This window comes from Myotis brandtii, unplaced genomic scaffold (assembly GCF_000412655.1).
Source record: "Myotis brandtii unplaced genomic scaffold, ASM41265v1 scaffold92, whole genome shotgun sequence".
NCBI lineage: Eukaryota > Metazoa > Chordata > Mammalia > Chiroptera > Vespertilionidae > Myotis > Myotis brandtii.
In genome coordinates this window covers 1,967,560-1,986,957 of record NW_005371791.1, presented here as the reverse complement: position 1 = coordinate 1,986,957, position 19,398 = coordinate 1,967,560, and the positions used below count along the sequence as shown (strand labels likewise).

Here is a 19,398-nt window from a genome sequence, read left to right as displayed (position 1 = left end):
CCAACATCAGAGATTTTCCCATTTATTGAAAATATATAAAATATATAATAATCATACTGATTCTTTGCTTTTCTAAAAATAGTTCTTGCCCTAGCTGGTTTGGCTCAATGGATAGAGTGTCGGCCTGTGGACTGAAGGGTCCTGGGTTCAATTCCAGTCAAGAGCACATGCCTAGGTTTCAGGCTCGATCCCTAGTAAGGGGCATGCAGGAGGCAGCCGATCAATGATTCTCTCTTATCACTGATGTTTCTGTCTCTCTCTCCCTCTCCCTTCCTCTCTGAAGTCAATAAAATATATTTAAAAAAAAACAAACAATAAAAAGTTTATTCTAAAAGTTTAGATTTATAGAATTACTGTAAAGATAAAATGAAATTCCTGTTATATCCCTCCCTATTCTCCATTATCTATAACTAGAGGCCCAGTGCATGAAACTCGTGCACAAGGGGAGGAGGGTCCCTCAGCCCAGCCTGCACCCTCTCTAATCTGAGACCCTTTGGGGGATGTCTGACTGCCGGGCCTAAATCAGCAATTGGACATCCCTCTCGCAATCCGGGACCACTGGCTCCTAACCGCTCAAATGTCTGCCTGCCTAATTGCCCCTAACCGCCTCTGCCTTGGCCCCCGCCACCATGGCTTTGTCCGGAAGGATGCTTGGAAGGATGTCTGGTCTAATTAACATTAGTGTTGGTGGGATAGGTGGCAGGGAGGGTAATATGCTAGTTAGACTGGAAAGCCAAACAACCTTCCTGACATCATCTTGGATGTCCTTCCGGATGAAGCTGCGGCAGCAGAGGTGGAGGCAGAGGTGGTTAGGGACGATCAGGCAGGCAGTTGAGCAGTTAGGAGCCAGTGGTCCTGGATTGCAAGAGGGAAGTCAGACTGCTGGCAGTTGGACAGCCCCCAAGGGGTTCCAGATTGCCAGAGGGTGAAGGCCAGGTGAGGGACCCTCCCCCCACCTCCCCCCAGTGCAGGAATTTCATGCACCGGGCCTCTAGTAGTTTATATTAGTGTCACGCATTTGTCAAAAGCAATAAGCCAATATTAAAATGTTAAATTCCAGCCCTGGCCAGTTGCTCAGTGGATAGAACATTGGCTCACATACAGAAGGGTCCTAGGTTCAATTCCAGTTAAGGTGTGTACCTCAGTTCCCGGCCCTGGTCAGGCACATGCAGGAGGTAACCAATGTGTCTGTCTCTCCCCCTCCCTTCCACTCTATAAAAATCAATGGAAAAATATTCTCAGGTGAGGATTAACAAAAAAAATTATTAAAAATAAACAAACATTAAATTCCTTATTTTATTCACATTTCCTGTTTTTCCCTAAAGTGTGTTTTCTGTGCCAGAATCCCATATAATTTACATTACATTTAGTTGCCATGTTTCCTTAAGCTTCTGTTGTCAGCTTCTCTGATTTTCCGTTTTTCATATGCACAGTTGAATACTGAGTAGGTTTTGTTTTTATTAGAGAGGAAACGTCAATGGAGGAGGGGAGTACCCTGGGGATCGAGCCTGCAATCCAGGCATTTGCTCGGATTGGGAATAGAACCAGACATTTCGGCTCATGCGAACTGAACTGAAACCAACTAAACCACATTGGCCAGAGAATGGGTAGGTATTTTGTAGAATGTCCCTTCATTGGGATTTGTCTTGTTTCTCATCATTCAACTGGGATTATAAGTTTTTAGGAGGAAGACCAAAGTTCTGTTTTCATCACATCAAATCAAAGGTACTAACCAGAAAAAAAAAAATCAGCATTCATGAATTATGCCTCCCTTTATACCTCTAATCATAGTTTAAAAACAAATTCCTTTCTTTTGTCTTAAACAAAGGTAGATATTTGTTCAATGCAGAAACTTTTTTTATTAACTGCCCTGATAGACCCTTTAAACCAGTGGCCGCCAACCTTTCGGACCTCACAGACCACCAGCGGTCCGTGGGACCATTGGTTGGCGACAGCTGCTTTAAAGTTTTGGAAATGTGATTTGGTAGTTTTTGTTTTTCGAAATTTGCCAGTTTTGCTATTGTAGGTGAAGAAGGCACAACATGAATCTTTTAGGCACTTTTTATTTTCCAAAAAAAATTGTCATTAATATATAAACATCTCATTCTTTCAAAAAAATTCTACAACTATACAGCTGTTTGCTCCATTATTTGCATAGGAAATGACCACAATACAAAAATAAGAGGGGAAAAAGAAGCAAAACAGCAACCGATTTGAGCTTTTCATTTAGGTAAGTTCCACGTATAAACATTTTGAAGCCGCTTACAAAATATTTACACCACTTGTCATCTATTTACACGTTTTAAGAGCAACTTTTCTAACAAACAAAACTATAATTTATCAAGTTATGAAAATTTTCTAAAAAAACTTACTATATTAGCACAAAATAAATAAACAATATTTTAAAAACAAAATTAAAATTTCATTTCAATTAAGACCCCTTTTGGCATTTTGCTTATTTATTCTGCCCTTTGGTTAATAGCATCAGCATCACATTACTATTTTATATTGCATATATGCAGTACTTGCTTCCTTAAGTTTTCAACATGTCATCTGTAATTAAAGGTAGACACTGAGTCAATATGAACAATAGATTAACTAAACTGCACTGTAATTTAGGTAAAATTACTGTGTCACTGTATATTACATGCAAAATCCACTTAAACTGGCATTTAACCAACAGTACTGCATGAACAAATAACTGCATCATAAATTCAACGTTTTCATACATGAAAACTGCATCATAAATTCAACATTGCCATGTGAAAACTACATAAGTCCTCCGCCTGTAAAATGATACTGTTTAGCTTATTTTAAGAGGTTTAACTTTCATATATTGTAACTATCTTTAAGCTCTTGAGTTCACAATTCATATAAAACTCTTTCATATTTAAAATAAATTCCATTTTAATCAGTGCATTAAATCTGCTTTTTAAGTTCATTTGAATGATGATTATCTTTCCCCCTAAAGAAATGAATTTAATAGGGTTTTAAGAGGTATCTTACAACAAAATTGTAACTGTAAATGTATTCATGGTTATTTTCAAATTACTTATGATTTCTCCCCCAAACTTAGGAAACTTGTAATAAACCTATAAAGCTGATTTGCATATTTACAAAATTTTGAATAGCAAATATAGGCAACTCATAAAAAAACAAAACAAAACAAACACTTATTTGTTCAATGGCTATTTGTGAATTGCCAGGTACACTGTGTACACGTGTAAGGAATTATTCTATTATTGAAAACAACTTGATGTCAAGTAAAATCTTGACATACAATCCAGCCTTCTTCCTTCAGCCTGCCAACTGACTTGTTTACTAAACACGGTCACATTAAAAGATGGTGCTTAGGTAAAAACGCTGCAAACACACATTGCACCCCCACCCCCCTACCCACGCTGAGATGCGCTGCCTGTCATGAGATGAAATCTGCTTGAGTAAAGCCATATACATTACAGCAAGCATTCCAGATTCCTAAAAGGACCAAACACTTTGGCATTAATACAATGTACTCCCTGTTTTCTCAAATATACAAAATATACATTTCCAGTTTTTTGCTTTTTCTTTTTATATATATATAGTTAAGTTTGTAGTTAAAATTTTGCCAAGTGAACTGCAGACCATCAGCGTGATTGCATAGGCACGCAGGCCCTCGCAGCAGCTCAGTTTTGGTGCCTCTTCATGTGCAAGGCCAGGTGGTCGGAGCGGGAGAAGCTGCGGTTGCACACCCCGCACTGGAATGGCTTGGCCCCGGTATGCTTCCGGTAGTGGCGCGTCAGCTCATCAGAGCGTGCGAACCTCCAGTCACAGCCTTCCCAGGTGCATTTGTATGGCTTCTCACCTGTGACAATGAACAAAGAGAAGAGATGAGGTGCCCTGCTTGTTAAGTCAAACATCATAGATACTGCCTGAAAAGAAATTTTCTTAAAAAAATCATGGTCCAAAAAGAAGTTCATGAATTTTGTTATGGAATTACTTCCCTCAAAGTCATCTAGTGAACAGTGTCAGTGTCTCATAGAAAGCTACTTCACCTGGTTATATAAAGAAAAAGTATTCTGTTTACTACTAAAGAATGAAAAACTTGCAATTTTAAACGTGCAAGTTGAATCAGTGCTCCTGTATAAGTAAATCCATAAAAATGGCTAGACAGCTTGGGTGGCTTTATCATTACTATGGGAACACAATGTCTACAAACCCACATTGAGTATAGGACTAATGGCTATAAGTTGGCCAAGAGAGAAAAAAATTAAAGATGGTACTTAGGAGGGAGGGTACTTCTCAGATCACCAATACAATGAATCTAAGGTCACACAACTGCAACCCTTTACACCCTTTACTTCACAGACTGGTCCTCGATGTTTCTCGATTAGCCAGACTAAAACTGTCAGCACATACGACAGTTCCCTTGATCACACAGCCTCCAAAATGGAGTATTAGGGGCACTTGCTCTTAGAAATTCACAGTGGCACATACACATTCAAGCAGAACAAAGATAAAGTTTCAAGTTCAATGGTGTTAAAGTTTTATGCAGCATTTGATATTTAATAAATTCCTCAACCAGATCAGAAAGTCCTGTACTGATCATTTATTTCACTTAGGTAGTCATGAAACAACCATAATAATTCTAATCCTTGCTGATTCATGCATTCTTTTTTCTTTGTAAAGCACTGTCCATTCTTATACATGATTTGCCAAGTTTCTACTATATGGTTGGCACTGCCCTGAATGCTTGGAATACCACAGCCAGCAAAACAAAAATGCCTGGCTTCATGGAGCTTACATGTGTAATATATACTTTTAAAAGTCCCTACTAATCATTCAATCTACCTATTCTTTCACAGCTCTCTTCACTTTAATTGATGACTGAGCTGCTGTCCCATGGCAATTTGTATTACTCTTAATGTTATCTAAAGTTTGCTAATCTTTCAAAACTACTTAGTATTTATAATGCAGTCTTAACTCCCAGTTTTAGAATTAGTTAATCCTATTTGAGATTATGTAGTCCCCTAAATAAATCCTAAAATCTAAGAATCTCCCACTGAACATTAACTAGTAGTTCCTATATGGTATTGCTTTATTATTATAATTTCCTATGAATGTTAAAGATGAGAGCTTGTGAGATAAATTTACATATTAAAGTACTGTTGGTTTATAGCTGAGTTGTATATGGATACATTTTAAAACTCTGAATAGCCAAGCTCTGAAATTCCTTTTAAAATGTTTTCTTCTAAAAGAGAAGAACCTCAGGGTTGCCTGGAACACTATCACCATGAAACTCAACCACCTTTCTGCCTGATTTAGCAGTATCATATTCAGGAAGTTGTAAGATTACTCAACTGTGTCTAAATTTTAAAAGACATTGCCCACATCAACTGAGATTTCTACTACAGCTTGTGCTTAATACAGTTTTGCTATTCTGATAACCAGTCTAATTCTCAAACAAAATTCCGTAAGGATAAGAAGAAAAGGTACAAATTTCACAGAGCCAGGGTAGCCAATTATTTCCCATGAGATTTCTTTCAACTCCTTATGGTATGCATCCCCAAGCCACCTTTCCTGTCTCCTCTCCTCTGGCTCTGAACCAAGACACACCTATTTTTATTTTTTAAATTCTTTTTGGTTCCTATCACTCTATTTGTAAAACAGACATCACAGTTCCTGGATTGTTTTTTCTTCTCATAGTAAATTCTAAGATTTTAAGCTAATACACTCAAACCTGTTAAGTAACATAAGAAATAAACTACTTTTCTTTCACTTATAATCACATTTAATCTGTTTAATTCATAGATATGTTTTAGTACTAGCAGTAAAGGGAACTATAACTCTTGCAGATGTAAATCAAATACAAAAAAAAATTATTTTTGCACACGTGATTTGTTTCTCATGAAAAATAAAGTCACAAAAACAAACATGTTGGTTAAATACCTTACTGACATTTAATGGCAAAAGTTATTGCTGCTGTCTGAGGCAAGGAAAAAAAATTCCTGAAGTGCCCCAATTTTAAAAATCATTCTGATTTTTCAGAGTTTAAGAAACAAGGGACACTAGACTCTTTTTGTTCGCTATTTTTATTGGCTATAAAGCAATAAACTGTACCAGTATTTTTTAAAGTTTACTTTACTGATTGGTTAGAAAACGGTAGCTATTAAACTTCCTAAAACACTTGGGATTTTGCTCCCAATTTATGCACATCTATAGGTTGTTCAGCCAAGAATACTACCAGTGTCTGGGACATTAGTTATGGGACCAAGTCTTGACTATAAAAGCAAGGACAACCGTTCCCCACTTGGGGCAGTTTCTATGGGATTTGTTCAAGTGTCAACACTGCTCAAGTAAAACACTGTAGAGGAAGCTGGTACCCAATTTCTGGCCAAATAGCCAATTTGTGCCTTTCTTCCTCAGCCAGAAACACTATGCACAGTACTTCTGGGAAACCAAACTGACTTCCTTTAAGTTATTTCAACAGGATAGAACTTTCAAAAGCTTAATTGGATTTTTACAGAATCCTTTTCCAATACCACCAATTTAAAATATTTAGTTAAGCTCTTTCAACATCAACTTTATTTTTAAGTTCTCATGTTGTTAATGTGAAACTTTCCAAAGGCAAAGAGAAAAAAGTGACAAGTTTGTACAGCCTGGAAAACAAGCTTCCACTTTATCTCTCAAATAAAGTATGCATTTCCTCATTCTATTTTAAAATTACCAGGATTATTTTTGCTAGGAATCCCTAATCTTTAAAAAAAAAGTCCAAGTTAAACATATACACTATCCATACTGATAAAGTCAATCAATATATTTTATGAAAAATGTTAAGCAAAAACAATTCCAAGCAGAGGCACAAACATCCGTTGAGCACATATTCCAGAGTTAGGCACTTCTCATAGTGTCACACAGTCCTCACAATAGCTCGAGTTAGAAGCAAAATGATGAGCTCCACATTAAGAATCCTCGCCTGCCACTTATGCCTAATGTCCTTCTTAAACCCTCCATTAGCAAACATTAATACGCTCTATATGAATGATTTAGAGAACACCTACACAGTGTTCAAATTTATTTAAAGATTTCAAAGCCACTTCTGAAGGTCGGTTGAGGAACAGTTTAAGGGACTCGGAGTAGGCCTTAACCCAGACTATCTGAAGCACCGAGTCCTGAAATCTGACCTGTGCTGGCATTGACAATCCCAATATTATCTAACAATGGTTCCCCTTTATCCCAGGCTAAGTGAATTTCAGTGGGTTAGCCACGCAACATGTTTGTGAAGTATTCGAAAAATCTTTAATGATGAGCTAAAAAATTCTTATTTTTTCCCCCCCTCTGATGAACAGGTAAAAAATGACTTCTGAAACTAGCATAATAGAATGGGAGGTTTCTCCGCTCTGCTGAACATATTCAATAGACTCATACCAAGGCCTTTGCCTAGGATGTTCTACATAAATTCTAACAAAAGAAAAATATCATAGGTAAAAATATTTTTAGTTATTTTGTGACTTTTTAAAGGTTTATTATAGCAGCCCAGCGGGCATAGCTCAGTGGTTGACCATCGACCTATGAACCAGGTGGTCATGGTTAGAGTCCCAGTCAGAGCATGTGCCTGGGTTGTGGGCTCCACCCCCAGTGTGGGGCATACTGGAGGCAGTTGATCCATGATTATCTCTCATCATTGATGTTTCTATCTCTCTCTCCATCTCCCTTCCTCTCTAAAATCAATAGCATGTTGTTGTTTTTTAAGTTTATTACAGCAAAGCTACATATCTGGTTTTCTTTCTGAAAGCTAAAAGATTATCCAAATCAATGACATCTGATAAAGGCTAAAACCATCAGAATTAAAGCCAATGTTTAGTAAATAAGAGTGTAACCTGTACTAAATGACTTGCAAAATACAACAAGTAAGACTTGGTCTCTGGCTTCCAAGAACTTAAAATCCATATCCTATTTGGAGACTTAAAACGAAGCAAACTGTTTAAAGTGGAATAAATCATTTTAATAATTAGTACTTAATTCTTAAAATTTGAGTCTTTAAACTCAAAACAAGCTCATATTTCAGAAGGAAAATATTTTCATGCAATTTAATAATTAGATTTTTTTCAATAATTAGAGACTTAAGGAATTTTAGATTCTAAAACAGTCTTTATATATTTAAATGAAAGGTAAAGAAAAAAGAAACATTAATCCCCAAATTAAAGAAATTCATAAATATTAGATATTAAATATCTAAAAAAAGATAAAGTAGGATGATTTAGGCTCATTAATTCCTAATTTTATATGTCAATGCCAGTAATTTAATGCTCAATGTAATACATCTATACTTGGAACAGAAGGCTAGGTGGTTCATTTTAAAGATTAGTATTATTAGTATTTATAAAATGCATCTAATATTTAATAGAGTATCCCTATCAATAATGTCCCCAACTTTAAACAAACTGATTACTTTAAAAGATATATTAAGTAAGAAAATCCCTTCTTTCTCCCTGTTGGTCAATTTGTATTTAACTTCTTTCTTTAAAATCTGATTCTCCTTACCTCTTCAGAAAACCTCTGATCAGTCTAGGAAAGATTTCTGGCCCCCACCATCAGTTAAATTCCCTCTGAATGACTGATTTCATTTGCATCTATACTGCTGTATGAAGGCTTCAAATAGCTATATTTTGCCTCAACTGGCTTTGAAAGTTCCTCAAGGACAAACACTGGCTTTTATCCTGGCTGTAAATGCCACACTTCTCCTAATACTTCTTTAGAACAACCACATATTTGGCCGAAGTCTGACCAACTCTGTTATTTTCATTAATGAAAGTGTAAGAGACAGGAAAGCATCTAGTGTGAGTCTATTGGATTATCCTTTCTTTATGGCCCCACCTGCAATAAGGCATTTTCTATACTGCCTCAGACCACTGAGGATAATCTGACTAAATGAGGGTTTATGTGAGAATCGTGCATGTTCAAAATCAGTTATTATTCATACTATAGTTGTACAGGAATAGATAAACTCTACATAAACAAGTTTTCTTTTACAGTATTAGATACATTTGATGGAAACAAGGACATTCTGGAGGCCCTACTGCTGGTCAGAGGGAGTGAGGGGACTCCTCCTGGGAGCAAAGAACAGTAATCTGCCAAACCTAAAGGGGGCTGGATCCGGGGGCTAAGCTGTCAAAGGTCAGTCTACATCCCAGCAGAATGAATCTCTAGGCTCCTAAGCTATTGCTACTTCTGAGGGTTCTCAACAAAAACAATGGAAAACATCCTCTATCGTTAACATTGGAATGAAATACCAATTGTTGAGTCTAAAGACAACATTCAGATTCACTTTCTCATAATAAGGGTCCAAACTAAAATTTTTTTAAAGTATCGAAATATTTTACCTTTACTTTTTTGACAAAATAGAAAAATTCCATGTTTTCATTTTCCCAGCACTGAATGAGTAGTAAATATTCTGTTTTCTTTTATTTTTTCTATCACCATTTATCTCCCCATACCCTCCTCCACCTCTCTACCCAATCACCACACTGTTGTCCATGTCCATGAGCATCTTTTTTTTTTCTTTTTTGTTCAATCTCTCCATGCCCCCCGGCCCCACCCAGCATAGCTGTCTGCCTGCTCTCTATCTATGAATCTGTTTTTATTTTGCTTGTTAGTTCCGTTTGTTCATTAGATTCCACATATGAGTGAACACATATGGTACTTGTCTCTCTCTGGTTTATTCCTTTCTCTTAATTTGGATTGAACAGGAGGATTCCTCCCAACTCTAAGGTTTGCATTCATAAAGTTATTAAAAAAGAAATTTATTCTTCTGCCTAGATATTTTTTAATGGAAGTTAGTGACAGGGTACTTCTAAAACAATAAGCTACCCTTAATCAGAATTGTTGGAGATCCTTGAATATAAATAACACAGGCTGACAGAATAAGAATGCTGCTACAGAGATACTTTTACTAAAGTAGGACATTACTTTGTTTCTAAGCTTTCACCAGAAAAGATGTAGGTCGTCAAGCAAACAGCTACTACATTCTATAGAACTAAGAATATCTGCGCCGAAACCGGTTTGGCTCAGTGGATAGAGCGTCGGCTTGCGGACTGGAGGGTCCCAGGTTCGATTCCGGTCGGGGGCATGTGCCTGGGTTCGGGCACATCCCCCAGTGGGAGATGTGCAGGAGGCAGCTGATCGATGTTTCTAACTCTCTATCTCTCTCTCCCTTCCTCTCTGTAAAAAATCAATAAATATATTTAAAAAAAAAAAAAAAAGAATATCTGGCAAAGTAAAATCACCTTGGGTGATTAAACTACCTTTACAGCTGATTGTTTCTATCTCAACTTCAGCAATTCTATTTAATCTACTTAGAAGTGATCTTCTCCCACTAGTTTATAAGAGAAGAAATTCTCTGCAAGATCGGTAAAAAATGCAATCAAATTAAACTTCTTAACCTTTGACAAGCTTTATCATTGCAGAACAAAAATTTCCTATGTAAATGTTTTTCAGATGAAAGAACAAGTCCTAGAAGCAAAGTTTAATCTTCCTAGTGAGAGTCATTAAAAAGAAATTGTTTCTAAGCTTTCAAACTCATAAATACCTTTCCAGAGGTCTGAGACCAGCAAGTCTCTTAACCACTACTTTTTTTTTACATAAGCTTGAAACTGTCAATATATAAAATAAAGCTACAAATGACAACAATTTAAGAATATTTATGTAGTAACATCTAACACTATAGGCTACATATGATGTTTTTTTCCTGCATAGTTTTGAAATATAGACTCAAAAACTCATTGGGCATTAAATTTCAATCTGGAAAACTTTTAACCTCTACCAGTAACACAAATTATACATTTAACCAACATTGATCCCTAGATCCAAACTGTATCATTCATCTCCATTAAGTCCAGATATAATATATATATCCTTATGCTGATTTTAGTTCTAAATAATTTTCTAGGAAAGTGAAATCCTTTATATTTTTAAAAGCCGTTCACACTCTTTTCCACATTTCCACACAAAAAAACTCATTTTCAGAACATTTTTAGTATTTCTTTTAGTGGGAAAATGATAGAAATTAAAAATATTGTCAACATTGTCAATATTTTAAAATAAAAAGTTATACCTATCATGTTTAATAGGTAATAATGCAGAGCAAAGAATTATACAGAAATTTATATCTAAGGATTTTTTAGTACCCAAACTGAGACTAAAATCAATGCTTAGCAACAAATCTCAAGCAGAGATTATGCATTTTAAAACACACATAGTAACATTTTAATATAAATGTCGTTAGGAAATAGTGTCCTACATAATCATCAAGTAAGGCAGAACATGGGAATTTACCCCTTCCCACAACCAGGCTTAGGCTAAAAATCTTTCTCAGACTTCCTATGGAATCCCGAACACAGTTCACTGTGCAATGCAGCACTACCAGTGAGTCCATTTTGTGTCCTATGGTATTTGTAGGTTTCCATTTTCTTTTGTGGGGTTGTTTCCAATTGTCCTTTTCCTGTCAACCCTTAGCAAGCCATTTTGGGATCAGTGCACCTTAACAGCTCGTGCGTAGAGTCACTTGAGCCAAGTGTGCATGCTGCTCAAAGACTTTTTCTGTACAAGTGCTCATTTTCTGCCCTGTTCCAGATAGCCGAGACTGATAAGTGATCTAAAAATGTTACTAGACCCTAATTTCCCAACTGCTTTAGCATAGCCCCTAGGGTTAAGTACATATTCACACATATGACTAAAACCACTAGATTTCAAACATCTGTATTGAGTTCACTATTTACTTTTTCAAAATTTTATCTTTGCAAAGTACTTTTTCCCTAACGTGTAAGAGCACAAGTTTCAAAGAAATTTCCACATTCAATGTAAAAAAAAGTATTTTAACTTATGGTACTCATAAGCATACAAAAAAAAACCCAAAAAAACAGTATGAGTGGTAAGAACAACTTTTCAATTTCTTCCAAATTTTTCTTTGTACTTATATTCTGAGTTATTTTAAATGTTCATTATGAAATTAAAGATAGGTATATGAACAAAAACAACTATATCACCGGTTGCAGTAGGTTTTTAATCTGATTCATGAATTGGTTTAACGGGCACAGTGATTTGCAAGGGCAAAAGGGTATGTGAATTTTGAGAAAAAGCAAGGTGCTTGGGAGCACCTTTTAAACCGCGGCAATGCAATGAGTAGCCCCTTGAATACATCCTGAGGCAAACACAAATTTCAGTAATATTCACATTTAAATGTTGTTATAAGTACAAATATTTTGATTTGGAAATTTACCACTTCTTGACACTTACCTAGAAGCAGCCACGATTATGTCTAACCAGAGGCATGACATGGCGTTCCAAGTAACACACACAACCACCCACACACCCCTATATGAGGGGTACCTCTATAAGTCTATAAGTACGCCATCATGTACATAAAGACGTAACATGCTTTTAAAGGTGAAATATCATTATTTCCTAAAACAGAGTCAGATATTTTGTCTAACCATACAAAGATAGAACTTTGTATTATTTGTCTATTCTTTCTGAATAAAAAAAACCCAAAGGGTATGAACTCAGAAAAAACTTGAATGCTATGAGACTTCTGGTTCAAGAAAATATCTACTCTTTCATCCAAAATTGTTTTTGAAAAGTCTTGTTTTGAAAAGACTATTTCCTTATGTTCAATTTGCAAGTCAAGTTAAGAAGCATTTGCAATCTGAAAATTCGGAATAAGCAATAGAATTCAGATGTAGGTTGTTTTAATTGCTTATATCATTTTTAAAGCATAAGGTAACTTGACATTTTAAAGCATTTACAATTTCATTCCAAAGAAATGCTAGGGTGCTTCATATTCTGCCTGCAAAATGGCAATCATTTAAAAAATAACTTTTATATTGTCAAATAGAAGATCAACATTTCCATATAGATTGGGCAAGGGAGGACAGAGAGAAAACAAGAAAAGCTATTAAATGAGAGAAGTACTTTAGAAATGCCTGAGCCTTAAAAAGGAGGGGGGAAAAAAACAAAAAACCCAAGCCTTTGCTGGCTTCAGATACATTCATTAAAAAACAACAGGCAGGGTAGGGAGGATGCAATGAGAGAGGTAATTTTAAAAGGCATTGTCTAGAAACTAGAAATGAGGAGAAAACAACCTCAATGCTCTATGATTACCCAAGAACGGGTTTAGCCAGATGAACAAGTCTGTTACAAACCCTCCCCAAGGCATCTGAAAGACTATCAAACAAAACTTTATTAAACTGGATTAAATGGTTTCACTCATTAGATGTCCATGGCCACACTGTTTACGACCACGTCAAAAAAAAGGTGATGCATGGGACCCAAACTAGGCTTCAGTCCTCTTTTCGGTTTGTTTTTATTAGTACAAGCTTTGTTAAGACAACCCACTATTAAATTTCTTTGCCAGCAGGTCAAGTTCCAGAATTGTAGGTATAAGCATTCAGAGCACTAAACCCTGACTTGCAGGGGTTGCAAGGCCATTTAGATATGCTCTGACTACATCCCTGCCAATAGCACTCGATTACATCGCTATATGCAATTGCACCCCTCTTTTATTAGGAGACTTTAACCTCATGAAAAACATGTTCCCCTCCTATCTCTCCTTTCAAGGACTTAAAAAAAAACAACAACCCCACAACACAATAGTTCGAATGTTTCAAAGTTACTTCTACTTCCTTAATAAAAATTCAGGTAAAAACCCATTTTCAATGTTTCCTTCCTTAACATAGATTGTACACAAAAGGATATTTCAGCATTTCTATATGGAATGTGTTCTTGGCCTTGTCGTTTGTATTTTGAAAACTTTAGATTGAGTTTATTCTACATTTAATGGGAGTTTGTTCAACTATAAATGTAATTTCTACTTTGGGCTGATTACATAGGATCTTTTCCTTTATACAATCTATTTGTCTATATCTGAAAACGACAGACCCAAACAATCCATTTCATTGATTCATAAAAGAAATGTCTTTTCTTTAAAAGCAGTTCCTCAGAAAGCCCTGGAATCTACCACGTTGTTGCCAACACTATGTAGGTTTTAAGTAGCAAGCAATACCTAACAGGCATACAAAATGTCTGCAGTCATATTCCTCTCAGTGCTAAGTCTCAGAACTGACCTTCATTTAAAGGCTTTTACTTTTTAATGCAGCAGTTAGAGATAACTACTTCATTTATCAAAACTCAATTTCCATAGTAACATCTAGCCTGGGGAGATTCAAGTCCTTACACTAATCCAACAACCCATTCAAAGGAACTGTTGAATACTTTGGTTTCCATAGCAATGATGGAATAAAACATTTTGCTAGGTCATTGCTTTTATTAGCAAACTTATCCTTTGAACTTTATGTTAGGCTTTGTTTAATGAGAGAAAATAAAACATAATCACTTTATATAAGTTCTTTCCTTTAGTGCTATCCTTTTAACCAAAATCACAAATACTAACCACCTTTATGTTTGAAAATATTTTGGATATTTGGATGGTTTGAAAGCATGCCACCTGGTTTCAACCTAAAATGGGTTCTGATACAAAGTTTTAAAATTAAAAAGCATTTGATTGTATACATCTGACAAAATAAACTGTTTATAAAATTTAAAAGCACATTTTGAAAAAGGATGAAATAAAAGCTAGAATCAAGTCTTTCAAATGCATCACATGTGGGCTGGGGTAGGGTGTAGACAAACTTCTAAACCACGACCCCATCTCTGTTTGATTTTAATACTCTGTAATTTCCGCCCTTCCTTTCATCAAGCACATAAAACATGCTCAACACTGATATTTTAGGCTAATGGTAAAACTAAAGATAATGTATTAAGCAGTTATGCTTTACATGCTAAATGGGCAAGTTTTTAATGTTTAATATAGCTTTATAGAAGCCAACTGATTTGTTAAAGAAAAAAATTAGTTCAATTTTTTCCCTTTATGATAAGAAATAGCAGTGCCATTACAAGCTTTAAAATCCATTAGTAAACATCATTGTTTACATTTTTGGGTAATTAATTCTATGTGAGGTGACAGGGCAAGGCCTTAGCGAGGGAACATCAGCCTTCCTGGAACCAGACTTTTTCACTGAGCTGAATTTTGAGCCAAGCCAGGGCTGAAAAGGTAGGCCATTAAAAAATAAAAGTTGACAGAAGAAAGAAGAGATCAAACAAGTGTTGGCTTTTAAAAGGATGAATACCACTTACACTATTTACACAACTCACAGAATTAACAAGAAAATTACATACCAGTATGAGTCCTCAGGTGAGCTTTTAAATGAGAAGACTTCGTATAAACTTTTGTGCAGCCTAAAATAAAGCAGGAGAGGAACAGCTTGTCATTTTGGAGATCCTTTGAAATCTTTACATTTGATGATTCAGTGTTTAAAATCTGGCTTTAAAGAAGAAATCTCTCATGCTAGATAGCTGAAGCTTTAGCTTTAAAAAGCACTCCCCTATTACCTTATTAAAGTGATTTGCTTTATGTATGTATCACTTTAGCAGAAAGAGGATAATGAGCCAAGCTACAAATGGGAAATGTGTTTATATTCCAGTAGGTGCTTTATAGTAAGTAGTAACATATACTTCAGTGATTTAAAAATTTTAATGGCTTCAGAGCTGACAATGTTAATCATTATCCAAGATGACTGCCATTTTCTGTTCCCCTAACGTTTCTTGTTTTTTCATTTAGTATGGCATGCCATATCATGTACCATAGCCAATAAATTATACCCTGCTTTATTTATAAACTAGCTTATGCCAGCAACTTGCAAATATATTCATTATTGTCATCAATTCATATTTTGGGTCATGTATGTCATTCAAGAATGAGCATATATGAACTACCCTTAAATCTCTTGGGTAGACAGTCTTATCTTATAGCAGCCTTACTCAATCCCCACTTCATTACCACACCATATTTTCTCCTACCTTACTTAAGTAATCTTTTTTCAGGGTACTTAATTTAGAATTAAAAGCTCCAATTTATGATTGAAGATTATGTTAAATAAAATAACTCTGGCATAACTAAAAATTCTCATTTTTATTTAATATTAAAGAAAAAAGTCTAAATAACTTTTTTCCAGAATTTAGTCTAGCCTTAAAAAAAACACAAAAAAAACCTCAAATAAGCAATAGACAACTAAATGGAACAACCAGGGAAAGGCACCGAGACTGGGATATGAAAAGAACAAAGTAGCTGATTTTTATTGTCAAGCACTACTGTCCTATGTAATTTTAAAACCTGAGTTTGGAAAAAAGCACAAAGACACAAACATGAAATCGATGATGCTTCAACCAGGTAAGACCACATACCAGGGTAATCGCAGTAGTGGATGCGTCGTTTCTCCAAATCGGGGTTACTCCTTCTATTGTATCTGACAGGTTGAATGTTTTGCGAATTAACTGGTAGGGTGGCAGGTAAATTTGGATTGTGAATTGCCAGTTTAGAAGCAATTGTCGCAGCATAGGATGGAGGTGGGGTTAAATTCTGGAGCATCTCTGCTTGTCTATCTGGACTTCCAGGCTCTGAGCTTGGTGGTGACGGGGGAAAGTAAGTGGCCTGCTGTGGAAGAAACTGACTTGGCATTGTGTATGTGCAAGGGGGCATGCCCTGGAACTGTTTCATCGTAGTCTGCGGAACGGCAGAGGTGTGTGTGTTAAGGCCTGCCATGGCGGCTGACATAGAAACATTAAGAGTGTCCATGACTGCTGTCTGGTTTGTAGAACTGGGCATATCTAGATCCGGTGTATTCAGCAGCTGGTACAGGTGGCCCTGCGGGGGGACAGAGAGATGAAGATCTGGTGTAGGAAGTTCTTGTTTGATGAAAATGTTGTTCACCTCTGGAGCTGCGGTCTGGTGTGAGCTGAATATACTGGTGAACTCAGGGAGGGCCTGGGTTGGGGCCGGAGGAGGGGCAGTCGTTTCACTCTGGTGGCTGAAAATGGTAACAGGTTCGGTCTTGATGTGTGTTACGCACGGTCTCTGGGATTTGTAGAGGCCAGTTCTCAGGTGAGTGATGTCAGGGAGGAAGACGTTCATGTTGATACTGTAAGGTAACCCTTCACTGTCAGTGAAGAACTGGTCTACGACTGAGGCACTGTCTCGTCTATACTTTTTATGCTCTGGAATTATAGAAACTGGAGGAAGCTGAGGTGTCAGATACTTCTCCATTTCACATCTCGTCTGGAAAAAAAAAAAGAGATACAAACATGCATAATCCACCTAATTCATCATCTCAGGAAGGATAAACAAACGGTGCTTACTAAAAATTCCCCAACAATCCTTGTGAAAAGTACTTGGGCAAACTCCTTCTAATGTTGCTTATAAACATATCAGGTTTATTTGTCAATTGTGTAATAACTGGTTCATCAAACCTTACGAAACTCTGTAAAACATGTATTTGGTAAAATCGCTCCCACAATCAACTGCGGGACAAAAAGTGAATGAGGCAAATCAAGAAAAAAGGGAAGCAAACAGACTATACTCCTTTCTGATGCAAGAATATGGTACACCTTATCGCTCACATACAAGTAGAATTCCCTGCCCATCACACAGTTAAGTTTGCAACTATAGTACAGTATTGTAATATTGCCGAACTACTATGTTCATATCATACAGGTCTTTAAAGTGTGTGTGCTTTTTTAACTAAGCAAACCTTAAATATATCGCAAAGTTGTGAGGTTGTGTGGGGTTTGTTTTTGGCTTGGATATTGCTTAAATATCTAATATAAAACGTATTCCTTAGCTATTTCGGTGCCTTTCTTTTGGTTTACAATTCAATAGGAGCCTAAATACAATGTTTTGATCAAAACATAGTATCCACTGAAAGAACAAGTTCACATTCAACATTTGTTCTAAATGTTGATTTTAATCAGCAGATTCTGTAATTGGTTAATATGATAATGAAATGTTCCTATTCATATCCCTATCTGAAACAGATCTTTAATTACCTAGGGGAAAATCACTCCCTTGGTAGAGTGGTGCTAAGGCGCCCGTGGGTGGGGAGAGGCTGCTGTATGGCCAGCACAGTCATCAGCAAAGCATTTATCATGTCCTCCTCGGTGGGACAATGCTACATTCCCCCTTGCTCTGTAAAAAGCTCAGTCAAGCCTTGTACTCTTGGTGTCTCCTATGCAAAACAAATTGATAACCTGAATGAACCAAATCGTTTTCAAATGGTGCTTTTTTTCTAAGTAGATAATCCAACTTGTAACAAGCCTTACGCCTTTTTGCGGCTATCTTCTCTCCTAGTATAACATATAAACTCATCTCCTCTTTTAACACCGAAAAGGAAATTTAAAAAGTACATCCTAACTAGATGGCTCACAAAGTGACTAGCCGTGACATCTTAATCGGTGAATAATACAGTCATTTTTTTGGCTACTACTTAAGCTCAAAAGCATTTCATATCGGCCCTCGTATCATTTCGGTGAGGATGCAGACTCGGTTTCCCGGATAAACACGATTTAAAAATAAAATTAACGCTCTGGTCATGTGAGCCACATCTCTGACAAATGCCACTGCCCATTCACAGCACGGCGACGCTCGCAGCCCCCCCCCCCCCCCCCCCCCCCCCCCCCGAGTAGGAGCCGAGCAGCAAATATACCATGGACCAAGGGGCTATTACATGAAGCGCCTCGAAATAAACCCAAGTAAACCCTTTCGTGCACTTCGCTCCCGTGGCGGTTAGTGGTTTCTGATTTTAGCTCTTCCAGCTGTTTGAGTGTGGGTATGTTTCCAATTTTTTTTTCCTTGGGACAGGCTAAAAGTCCCGGGAAGTTTTTTCTGGGCTATATGACTCCCCTGCGTGGGCGACAGAAACAGGCGGTTGCTCTAATTCGGCTGCCGGGCAAGTGTAAGAGCCAACTGCCAGCTTTCAGCGCGGCTCCGGGAGGAAATTTACGCGCACACGAAGAAAACAACACCCCAGCTTTCTTTTTAGGTAAAAAATAAAATGAAATAAAAATTAAAAAATAAACACTCCAATACAACCTTTGCTTTTCCGGCCTCCCAAAGGCAGCTCCCGGATCGCGTCTAGAGCGGGGTGAGCCAACAGATAAGAAAATAGGACCCCGAGGAGGGCCCCTCCCAGCACCCCGATTTGCGTTTCCACTCAACACCAGACGACGTGCGACAGGGGGGCACTTCCAAGGCCATTGCGCCGAAAGGAGTGGGGGATGAAGGCGCAGGGCGCAATTCAATTTGGGCGAGAGGTACGCGGTCTGATCCTCCAAATGTAAGAAAAAACCAAAGGTGCCCGTGAGCACCCACTTCCCTTTGACCTTTCCCTGACGGGCCGGCCAGGGCAGATTCATCTAGGGGACCCCCCCCCCACCCCCCACCCTTCAGATCGACTTTCTCCCTACGAAATGGGGTGCCCCGGCCAGGAGGGCAGGGCGGGGCTGCCCACCCCGCTCCGGCTCCCGGGGACCCCC

At 37.3% G+C, this 19,398-nt stretch overlaps 1 protein-coding gene across 3 annotated transcripts; it reads right to left on the bottom strand.

The window, feature by feature from the left end:
- Positions 1-2,045: 2,045 nt before the first annotated feature.
- On the bottom strand, positions 2,046-17,940 carry KLF5 (Kruppel-like factor 5 (intestinal)). Of its 3 annotated transcripts, none has more exons than XM_014532880.1 (4): positions 17,914-17,940; positions 16,276-17,146; positions 15,211-15,270; positions 2,046-3,844 (listed from the first exon to the last, which is right to left on the bottom strand). In XM_014532880.1, exons 2-4 carry the CDS (start codon positions 17,132-17,134, stop codon positions 3,666-3,668), a joined length of 1,098 nt encoding a protein of 365 aa, XP_014388366.1. In that variant the 5' UTR covers positions 17,135-17,146; positions 17,914-17,940; the 3' UTR covers positions 2,046-3,665. The 3 variants fall into 3 exon arrangements, with proteins under 3 accessions (XP_014388366.1, XP_005885713.1, XP_014388365.1); XM_005885651.2 differs by lacking the exon at positions 17,914-17,940 and adding an exon at positions 17,227-17,310; XM_014532879.1 differs by lacking the exons at positions 15,211-15,270; positions 17,914-17,940 and adding an exon at positions 17,338-17,357.
- Positions 17,941-19,398: the final 1,458 nt, after the last annotated feature.